The sequence below is a fragment of the Rhincodon typus genome, chromosome 2 (genome assembly GCF_021869965.1).
Source record: "Rhincodon typus isolate 14 chromosome 2, sRhiTyp1.1, whole genome shotgun sequence".
NCBI lineage: Eukaryota > Metazoa > Chordata > Chondrichthyes > Orectolobiformes > Rhincodontidae > Rhincodon > Rhincodon typus.
Window position 1 is genome coordinate 97,488,166 of NC_063333.1, and position 12,233 is coordinate 97,500,398.

At 35.8% G+C, this 12,233-nt stretch overlaps 1 protein-coding gene across 3 annotated transcripts in view; it reads left to right on the forward strand.

Moving 5' to 3' along the window:
- skap2 (src kinase associated phosphoprotein 2) overlaps window positions 1-12,233 on the forward strand; it is a 259,416-nt gene that overhangs the window by 29,501 nt on the left and 217,682 nt on the right. For all 3 annotated transcript variants that reach the window (XM_048613889.1, XM_048613882.1, XM_048613874.1), the window contains exon 4: window positions 894-992. In XM_048613889.1, the coding sequence (XP_048469846.1) occupies window positions 894-992 (99 nt within the window). The remainder of the gene's footprint in view (window positions 1-893; window positions 993-12,233) is intronic.

Here is a 12,233-nt window from a genome sequence, read left to right on the forward strand (position 1 = left end):
TTTGAAGATAGGCTCTGCAAAATGTTTGGAGAAGTTTTCTTTGATCGTGAATATTTCCAAAATTCCCTTTTCACTGTAAACTATGTTGACTTAGTTTTGGGGTGAGGTGGGTGTGGGGGTTTGATTTTGGATCTTACCTGAGGTTTGGCATAATCTGCTGGCCAGCTCGGTTCAGCGGGTCTGACAATTCTATGGTCCTGCCCTCAGTTAAATTTGGCAGGCAAGTAGTAAGGTGCTAAACTTTGTCAGAAAGGCGAGTGTTGTAGAGACAGGGGTCACAACTGCAAAGTTGAAGAGGCAGAAATAATAATTGAACACTTGTCTTTAGTAGCTTCTCAGCTTTGTCATCCATGGAATCTGCATGGCACACGTTCTGACCTAAAATGTCTGACCTCAGTTCTATTTATGTCAAGGACCCTAATTTGCGTACTAACGTAGGCCTCCAAACTGGAACAGTCAGGCGATTTGGACACAGTGGCAAATGCCTTTCTAAATTGTTCTGGTCTGTTCGTAAGGTAATAGGACAGTTACAAAACAGCCTCAAAACAAGTTTGGTAGCCTTCCATTTAGGCTAGGCAACGACAGTGAAATTCTATTCTGTTTCTTTTTACTCTTTAGATTTTGCAGTTGGAATTAGTAGCTACTGGGCAACAAATGCAGCCCATCATATTTCAAGAACAAATACAGCATAAAGGATTGCTATTTGCTGCCTAGTGAGAGTGTGTTACGAAAATTGCTCTTAACTCCTTATTTGCCCTCATGAAATAAACCTGCTATATCAATGAATTTTAATGATACGCTAAATTGAATTTTATTAAATATTTAATGAACAATTCTCCTGTGCATATTAACACAGAACGTTAACTGTGCTTAAATTTTTAATTATTTTGTAGGAGGATCGGATGATTCTGACAGCTGTGAAGAACCTTTGGAAGATAGTATTTCCCTAGCATCTGAACGTTATGATAATCATGAAGAATCTGCAGGTGATGGTATGTGTTATTACAGATCTATGTACAGTCTGCAATTTACAGTTTTTATTTAGAGTCTATGGAATCTGGGACTCCAGTTTGAAGAAATTCTTGAGAAAACCAGATAAGCTGCAATTTTAAAGTGATATGGAATTGGGTCCCTATTAGAAGGCAGCTATGTGGAATTGAAGAGCTCTCCCTAGTGGTATTCAATGTGTATACAACTGAGAAGAATAGCTGCATCACAAAAATGTAGAGACGTGGTTTTAATATGAACCTCAGGTTAAAATGTACTTGTCAAGCTTATAGACAGTATCAGTTGCTGAAAAGTAAAAGGAAGTTTTAACTTTTAGTGCATAATTTTTTTTCTAGTACACTGAGCAATTGCAAAAATTAGTTTCAGAAGTGTTATATATCCTAATTGACAAAACTCTGACTATGAATTTACAACATATATTAAATCATTGACAATATCTTTCTTCAAATAACCAGCCATTGTATGCAATAGGGATTAATCAAATGATTAAGACAGCAGATCCTTCACATTACCAAAATTTACTAATGCAGTTCAATTAAAATGCAAGGCTACATTGCAGACCACATTTTGTTGAGAGTTATGTTATCATAGAATCATAGAGCCAATCATAGAATCCCTACAGTATGGAAGCAGACCATTTGGCCCATCAAGTCCATACCCACCCTCTGAAGAGCATCCCACCCTCCCTACCCTACCCCTGTAGCCCTGCATTTCCCATGGTTAATCCATCTAGCCTGCAGATCCCTGGATACTATGGGCAATTTTAGCATATCCAGACCAGCTAACGTGGAGATGCTTGGACTGTGGGAGGAAACTGGAGCACCTGGAGGAAATCCACGTAGACACAGGGATAATGTGCAAACCCCACGCAGACAGTTGCCCAAGGCTGGAATCAAACCCAGATCCCTGGCACTGTGAGGCAGCAGTACTAATCACTGAGCCATTGTGCTACCGCATGTTATGATTTTCATGGAATTATTCCAGAAATATTTTCCTCTCTTATTAAGACTAGCATATTCTATCTGAACCAGTGTGCAAATCTTGCAAGCAGAACATGCAGATTACTGAAACATTATATTAAATGGAATAAAATTTTCCAATATATCCAGAAATCCCATTGTATACAGTAATATAACTGGTGTTTTGTATAACTGGAAAGCTTGCTAGGGACTTATAGTTAAAGAAACCAATGATGTTGCAACTTGATAATTTACTTTGCTTGTAGATATCATAGATTATAAAGCTGTCCCTACCCTACAGTTTATCTTGTATCAGTTGCTGACCTCTGACTCTCATTTCTTAAATGAAACTAAACATGGAGTTACAGTTTCTCTTCCATAGAACTTTTTTATCCAGTAAAGATTGCTTATTCAAAGAGTATGTAAACTAAGGAAAACGAAACCAGGACAAAAACAGAAACAGTACTTCATTTTAAATTGAGGTGGTTTAGTCTTTTTGGGATGAGTTACAGAAGTAAACTGTGTCTCAGGAATCTGTTGAATATTAGCATTTTAGCAAGTCATTGCTATGTTTGTCTAATGTATCTCATAAACTTCCACATTTGAAAGTAGCTGAATATATTCACTTATAAAATATAGTTCAGTTAAGGACTAACAATGATTAACATTTTTTTTTGTGGCCAAGAATTGAGTGCAAGTTAGTTTAGCTCATACTCCTCCCCCAGAATTACCTTGGATATATCTGTTGCAATTTTGTTGATTTTGAAATTTCCTGTTGTCAACATTGGAATACTGACCAGAAATTGATTTTTAAACTAAACTAAAATTGCCTCCATAATTTCTATACATAGTTTGAAAATTGCTAGAACTGACACTGAATGTTTCAACTGAAGGGGATTATAAAATCTTCAGCAAAGATTACACTTGATTCAAAAGTAAAAGCTCGTAATTCATCGTTAACTGGAATTGTGTGATCTTAATTCCAATCTATAAAATCTGTAGTTCTTGCTGACTTGAAACATTTAGCAGGATTATGCTTATGGTGAGGAATGGCATCAGAAATGTAAATTGATGTTAATATGTTAGTGTTATAGATGCCTGCATGTGGCTCATATCCCTCCAAACCCTTCCTATTCATGTACTTATCCAAATGTCTTTTAAATTTTGTAACTACCTGCATCCACCACTTCCTGTGGCAGCTTATTCCACATATGAACCACTCTGTGTAAAAATGTTGCCCCTTGTTCTTTTTAAATCTTCTCCTTTCACCTTTAAAAATATACACCCTTGTTTTGACAACCTCACCCTAGGCAAAAGACACCTGCTATTCACCTTATCTATGCCCCTCATGATTTTACAAACCTCTGTAAAGTCACCCCTCAACTTCCTATGCTCTAATGAAAAAAGTTCCAGCCTATCAAGTCTACCTCGATAAGTAAAGCCCTCCATTCTTGGCAATATCACTCCAATTTAATAATAACCTTCCTATAGCAGGGTGACCGGAACTGTAAACAGTATTCCAGAAGAGGCCTTCCCAACGTTCTGGGACAACATCAACATCATGTCTCAACTCCTATCCTCAAAGGTCTGAGCAATGAAGGCAAGCATGCTAAATGCCTTCTTAACCACCCTGCCTAGATGTGTTGCAAATTTCAAAGAATTATGTACCTGAACCCTAGGTCCCTCTGTACTACGCCACCACCTAATGCCTCACCATTAATTGTATATGTCCTGCCCTTTGTTTTACAAAAATGCAACTCATATTTTACCAAATTAAACTCCATCTGCCACTCCTCAGTCCATTGACCCAATTGATCATGATCGCTGTAATCTTAGAAAACCTTCATCACTGTCCACTATACCACCAATTTTGGTGCCATCCGCAAACTTACTAACCAAACGTCCTAAATTCTCATGTTTTTGTAAATGACGAACAGAAGTGGTCCCAGTATTGATCCCCAATGGCCACAAGCCTCCAGGCTGAAATACAACCCTCCACCACCACCCACTGTCTCCTACCATCAAGCTAATTTTGTGTCCAGTTGGCAAGCTCACTCTGAATTCCATGTAATCTAACTTTACTAATTAGTCTACCATGCAGAACCTTGTCAAATCCTTTACTAAGGATCTATGTAAACAACGTCTGTCGCTATGCATCAATCTTTTTAAGTTGCTTCCTCAAAAATCTCAATTAAGTGATTTTGTATTTCAGTCATGTATGAACCACCATTTGAAATATAGGTCCCTAATCAGAATGAAAGTGCATATGTTGAATCAAAGTTTCTGTGGGCTTATAATATGATATTCAGTTGTGTACATCATAGTATTAGGTGCATATGGGTTTGGCCTCTTCCTAACTGATTCATTTTTCCATAACCAACCTGCTGCAAATGTGTACTGCAAAATCATCTCTGCATTTTCCATGATTTTCCAATGTAAGCTTTAAATGAGTAAGGATTCACATGCAAATATTTATTAATAAAATCTTCCTGAAGAGTTGCATTTAAGTAAAATTGCACACTAATTGATCCATGCCTAATTTTCATCTCTGCTTGTGTACATTACATTGTTGTATTCTTTGATGTAATAGTTATTTTACATAGAAAGTAACACCATGGTGTTTATTATTTGTTCCCATGTGAAGTACGTAACTATAGAACAACAATTTTTTTGGCACAGCATTCTGCTATAAAATCTAAAGCAGAGATGTTAACCTAATGCAACTAGTAAAATTAAGTGTTCTGGGGTCTGATGCTCAAGTTTAAACCTAGTCGAAATCCACACCATGATGACTGGTGCAAATAACTGATTTTGCAAATAGTTTGCAAATCAGTGTGTCCGTTCTTCCTGTCTTAAGTCTCAGTAACTTTGTAGTGAATTTCAGCTATTTAATCTTGAATTTAAATTCTTTGTTCCACAGTAACACTTATGTTGTTTACTACTTAGGGAGTCAGTATATATTTAAACCTATGCATTAAAGATTTGTATATGCTTTGCTCTGAAATGCAATTAGTACCATTATGCATTCTGTGATCTCTGTTGAATCTATGACATTGATTTCAGTGCAGGCATTGTATCTGGCTTTTGTCGCAACCGTTGAAAAGAAGCTGGATATATCTCAAACACTGAGAAAGAAATCTAGCTTTGCACTGAACTCTGTGTCTACAAACATCCATTTATGTTTAGACAAGCTCATGTTTATTGTCTTCAAATATAGTGCTAGTTTATTTTAGATGGAATAGTTAAATTTGTAGCGGTTTTATATCTTTAATATAAATATAGGGTGGCCATAGAAGACTATGATCTTTTCATCCTCTGATATTTTGTGTTATTCAAATCAGGAGGAATAAACTCGGTAACCACAAGCCAAACAGGCTAATACCAATGGTGGGAAAACTATAGAGTCTATAAGCACAAAGTTATTTCTCACTTGGAAAAACATGATTTAATAGACGACAGCCAGCAAGGATTTGTTGATCATCTTTGACTAACCTGATTTCCGTACCCTGAAGTAATAGTGATAATTAACAAAGATGGTGTTGTGGTTGTAGATATGAAGTTTCAAAAGGCATTTGACAATGCATCAAGTAACAGGTTTATTTGGAAAATAAAGTATCATGTGATGGTAAGTGTACAGTGATAATATGAATATGTAACTTGCTGAAGGATAGGAGGTAATGGTAAGCATGTTTTCTGACGGGGAAAAATGTACATAATGCAGTCTCCCAAAGGTGATATTAGGATCATTGAATTTGGATTCATGTATAGACAATACAATTTAGAGGTTTGGCAGCATGGAAAATAGTAAAAAAGATAGTAGATATCAATGAAAATATACTGGTAGAATGAGCAGGCATGTGGCAGATGCAATTTAATCTGGCTATGTGAAGTGGTAACCTTTGGAAAAAGATTGTGAAAAGGCACCGTATTGCACATGGTACGATTTTGAAAGGGATGCAAAAGCAGAGGGACCTGGGACTTACATTTACAATTCTTTACACATCATCAGTAAGTTCTCGGTTGGAGTATTGTACAATTCTGGATACCAATCTTAAGTAGGATTTTAAGTCTTTGGACTGAATATAGAGGAGATTCAACAGGATGATTCCATTCCATGAGTGCTTTGCCTGAAAGCAGCTCCTTGTCTTCTCTGCTGATGCTTTAGGCAGGGGAATGAAAGAGTTCATTTAAGTAGAGAGATTATTTTCCTTGGAGCAGTTGAGGTCTGGCCTCGTATTCATATTTACTCGATGAGGCTTTTTGATAGAGCAGGTAGGGAAGAACATGTTTCCTCTGCAAATTGTCAGTAACCAAAGGTCATAAGATTAAAATTATTACCAAAAGTGGTAAAGGTAAAATCCGAGATCTCTTAAGGTGATTAATAAGCCCTGAAATGTATGACCTGAAAGTGTGGTGGAATCAGATTCCATCATAACTTGCAAAAGGCAATTAGATCTGCATTTGAAGGGGACTAATTTTGCATGATTGTGAGCATAAAACTAAGATGTGCAACTGAGTTGAATAGCTCTTTTCAAAGAGCTCACCCAGGAATAACAGAGCAAATAGTATCTTTTTCTACTGTAAGTCTATCGTTCTATTTATTGGTGTGAAAATTATCAAATTAATACAGATAAATCTGTATTTTAAAACAAACTTAGGATGTTGTAACTGGCAATGTATGTTTAAAATGTTTCTGGATAATGAGCTACTTCTAACTGGAAAGAAATTGCTGGTAGAGCAAGTAAGTTCAAGCATGTGTTAGTGCTGCAACTTCAGTTGTCGACATCATCAATCTCTGTATTTTGCCAACATTTACATGAGTAGCAATGACAATACCAGGCATGACTTTCTGAAATGGTAGTCCTGTTGATGACAACTTGCATGTGGAGATAACCTAAAGGTGGGTATTGAAGGTTTTTAGTGATGCTGCTATGACTGTTCCCCTTGACAACTTGTTCTGTTGTGTAATTATCCTTCGAAAGCTTTTTTCTAGTTAGAACAATACATGAATATAGAAGTTAAAAACAAAGTGCTGAAGAAACTCAATGTGTTTGGCAATATCTGTGGGGAGAGAAACAATGTTCATGTTTCAAATCCAATGTGACTGCTCTTCAGAACCAAAAGGGTTTCAAAAATGGTTTTTATGCTGTTTCAAGAGGAGTGAGTGAAATAAACATTGAGGATGCCTGGACCTAATGATGGTGAAGGACGGTTGCTAATTCTGATGAAGGAGAGATGGAGATATGAAATGGGTGTGAAAAGGAGAAAGTGCCTGCTGTGCTGAGAGCAAAGTCAATAGGACACAGGCTGTGAGTGTGTAAGTGAATGGAGGAAAGAGGTCATTCCCTGAAGTTGTAGGATTCAATATTGAGTCCTAGAGTCTGTAAAATACCTCAGCAAAAAATGAGGTGTCGTTCTTCGAGCTTGCATTGTGCTTTGTTGGAATGCTGTATCAGGCCTAGGATAGAAATGTTAGCATGGGAGCAGGAGGATTTGTTGAAATAGCAATCAACCGGAGGTTTGGGGTTATTCCTATGGACAGTGAAAAGGTGTTCTGAAAAGCAGTCACCAGTTTAGTCTGTATTCGGTCTTGTCAATGTAAAAGAGGGTGCTTTGTGTGCAGTGACTGCAGCAGTCTAATTTGAAAGAAATGCATGTACAACATGGATATGAAAAGACAAAATGTACTTATAATGTATAAAATATCAGTGAAGTCAGAAATGTTCAGGCATAAATAAAAGAAAAAGCTTGGATGCAAATCTCTTTGTAGCAATGTTGAGACTACTTTTGTCTTTGCTTTTTGACTCAGAAGTAGCTGGTCCTTAATTTTTTAACTTATTTAAAACCACATGATATTTTATGTTGAATTTAACCCATTCTTAGCTACAAATATAATGCAAGTCCTTAATAAACATTCAGTTGACTCCTGCAATGCCACTTAAGGTGAAAGCAGATATTGGTCTTCAAATGTACGGTTTCCAATTTCATAACTGGAATATTTTGTCTCCATTGCAATGTCTTTGACTTTAATCATTCATAAATAAATTCGTAATTGCGCACTTCTATCTCGTATTAGTGCTGAGAATCGCAAATATCCGTGTGTGACTGGTACTAAATATGGACATAATTTATTACCTCCAAGTATCAGGATCTCTTCTAGTCAACTTGTAAATATATTGAAAATAGCACCTGTTCTTTAAACTTCCTTTGGATCCTAGTTGATTATTCTAATCCTTAGTAAAGGAAAATAATAGATGCATTTGTACTGTATTGAAGATCTGCTAAAACATCACATTTCTGCAGCTTTGTATTTGTGACCAAGATTGAACATGCCTGGGTCAATTATGAGGAAGTTCTGTGGCAGTTCTTTTGCATTTCCACCTCCTAACTATATATAGCCTTCATCCCAGATACACAACACTATACTTTTTTTACATCATAAGTCTATTCAAATTGAAGCAATTTATATGCTAAATCGGGCTACCCAATATGATATTTTTATGGACTCCATTCACCACCTGGATATTCTCCCCCTCTCTCTCCCTCTTATATATAATGTATATATTCTCTCATTTGGGATTGAGCAGTTTAAGTATTGCCTTGATCAAAACCTTGAAGCATAACTGTACACACCATTGCTTTAACATCTGAGATGAGTATAAATTTGTAGAATGCTAGTACCTAAGGAATATTGCCTGTAATTTCTAATATAGTTACTTGCCTATGTGCATCTGTTAAGAACATAGTGTTTGTTTCCTCTCTGCATGGATGAGACATGAAAGACATTTGTGCTTCTAGAATTGTTCTATTTGTAAAGGACACCACCTAGTTCCTCCCCCCAGGTATTTGGAAGCATATATTAATAGCTCAATTAGGTTGAGGTCACATGAAGAGCTTTATACAAATCAAATTATGTAAGATCTGTACTTTCGCCCTTTAATATTATTTAGCATTCAGACAAAATATTACAGCTTTGTAAATTATAAACTTCAAGAGCAATGCATTATTTTTGATATGTTGATATAATTTTTGAGGTACTGTGAAGGTCAAAAAACTTACACCCATTTTGTTCTTTTTATTTCTGAGTCTGCTTTTCTCTTTCAATCTCTGTCTCAGTCTTTCTAGTTCAAAAGTTCACTCAATTCCCAAATGACCACCTAATTTTCTAGTTATTCCCTCAAGCCATATGTGTTTGGGTTTCTTTATGGTTTATTAGGTACTGTAGGAAAGAAACATCCGTTATATCTTCTAATGTAATTCACACACACTTCACTGGCACTTCTTCTCTTGATTGCTGGCAGCAATTAAATCACAGCAAAGGAGGGTAATGCATGGACTCTCTGGCCTATGCTCCCCTACAGAAACTGACAAAGCCTAAAAAATAAATGCCAGGCTCTCCGTTACCAATCTGCCTTTTGGCTGGCCACAAGCCTGATTGATTGTGAAATCATAACTTGCTCCTTGCTAACAGGGCGAGTTCACTGGTAGGTTATTGTGAGCAGATAAAGCACTGGATGAGGTTTTGATTTTTTTTGTATCGAATCTGGGTACAGCAGATTAATGGAATTTCAATTATAGCTTGGAATTGCTACAGCTTTGTCAGGAAAACTGATGAAGATTCTATAGCCATGTCTACTAGCTAATACCAGATGCAAAAAAGGTGTGCTCTTCCATTAGACCAAACAGCAAAGATAAATTTGAATTGAATTGTTTTTAAACTTATTGATGACTGTGTATTTTTATACTTTTTTTTTAATCCTTTCACCCCTTAAGACAGCTTTTCTATTATATTTGACAGTTTTGAGTTTATGAACCTGTATTGAGTTGAATGTTTTCGTTTTGACTTTACTCCTACCAGAGCTAATTGTTTCTATTCAACAAGTATACACTACTGAAGCTTTCGTGCATCAGTTTTAAGATTTTGCACTGAAAAAGAATTGTGAAGTGATTAATCACTGAGATTTTCACAGAACAAGGTAATGAGCACATTATCCACATGACAATTAATGGTTTATCAGTTTATTTTGATATTGCACCATGTCTTTTATTGTCTCTCCCACAGAAACCTGAGATTTTTTATATCAACTTACTTTAGTTTCACCTTGGATATTTTGCATTGTTTATTAAGTAGGTATGAAATTAATCATATTTGCTGAATGAAATATTGAAAATTCATTTTTCCAGAATGATAAGGATCAGTATAAGAAATTATTATTGGCAGTATATATAATTAATGTTATACATTATATTATAATGAGAACAATCAATGCTCTGGCATATTGTGATTTGATATTTCTGTAATATTAAATAGAAATGAATGGCTATCTAGACGTAATTACAGGGGTGTAATCTAATTGAAGTTTAGATTTTATCTTAAATATCAGTGGCAAGCTTGAGTAGATTTTAACCATTATCTTGTAGCTAATATTACAAAAATCTTGAAATAATACCCTAGAGCCACTTTGCATTAAATATTTTAAATAATTCTTTGCAGGAGCTTTGTTCTGTTTAGCTCTTGTTAATTTATGTTGTAGAATTGTTGTGCTGTGCTAATAATGTGCATGCACAATGTCAACAATCCTGATAGTGCTACAAATGTATGCAAATAAAATGCGGCTGATTGCTTTAATTCAATGCTCATTCTATAGTTTTATACTAGCACAGAATATCTCACGAGCAGCTCAATGTGTATTAAATGATAAAACTCAGTTGTGATCTGTAAAGTGTCAAAAGATTGACACTTGCAATTTTTCAATGATTGATATAATGGCACCTGCTGCCAGCTAAAAAGGCCCAAAATTTAACTGCCCATGAAGTGAATAATATTTTAGAAATTAATATATCAGCATAATTAATTAGGTTCTAAGGGCAATTCAAGTGCTTGAGTTTTTGTTTTCATTGTGTTATCTGAATATGTTATCATTTTGAAGTTTTGCCTACCTATTAGTTTTGTATTAAGTCATCAAATGTGTAAATTAATTTTTTCAGCGGTTTTTATCTGTATCCCTTGAATATGATTTCAGCATTCACATTTGTGCGTTCAATTTGCTTGTACAGTAATTATTGTGTAGCTAACAGCTTGCAAAAGTTGTACTTGCAATTATGGTGCTAAATTACGTATGTGGATTCATAAATTGCATTCCCAAATTTTTTGCTCATGAAACCCTGTAAAAGGATGCGTAAAGTTTACAGACATCTGACGCTTCAGAGCTAAATTATTTCGAATAGTACTTTTCTTTCTCCCAGTGGAAAATATTGACCAAGGAAGAGAAAAGATAGCAGATTGTCTACATGTTCCAAACATAAATATTCACTATGATGGCAATGCTTGTAAATTTGATAGTTAGCTTCAGAGGGCAAGGAATGCAGTGTGGGACTGTCTTATTTACTTTGATCTTTGCACTGTGATACTGCCAGTGTTCAAGAGCTAAAAATGTTGTACAACTGTCGGGTTACAGAATGGAAAGCAAACCTTGTTGTGAAAGTAAATAAGCTCTGCAGTATGCTTTGTAATGTTATACACAATGATCCAACTCTGATATAATTGAATTTGTAACTAGTAATCAAAAAAAATTTGCTCAAATATTGACTGGAAATTGATATTTGAAGAGTCGATTATTACTTGTAATTAAATAAAATTAACAAATACACCAAATTTAATGAATTGTATAATGAATTTTATCCTCTTAATTTAACGTAGCTTCGTTTATGAGAAGTTGCCAAATTCAGAAAATTGAACCATTCATGACAAGTCATCAATAAACTAAATGTACGCTTTAAATGCAGTAAAGAAGTTTAATCTAGTCCAACAGGACATTTAAAAAAAAGCTTGCTTAATACCATTATTTTGCTAATGGCTTGGAGAATATTATGGAGGCAATATTACCCTTGTTGCACAAATGGCAGGAGGAAAAATGCAAAATCTGTGTAGGTAGAGTTGAATAACCCCAAAGGAGAAAAAGACCCTGATGGGAATTAGTTACAGCACTAGTCAGGTTGTGGGGCAGAAAATAAATCGGGAGACAGAAAAACACGTGAGAAAGACACAATTGAACAATGGAGGAACTCAATATGCAGGTGAGACAACAAGGTGCAGGGCTGGATGAACACAGCAGGCCAAGCAGCATCATAGGAGCAGAGAGGCTGACGTTTCGGGCCTAGACCCTTCATCAGAGAAGGGGGAGGGGAAGGGGGTTTTGAAATAAATAGGGAGAGAGTGGGAGGCGGATAGAAGAGGGATAGAGGAGAGGATAGGTGGAGCGGAAA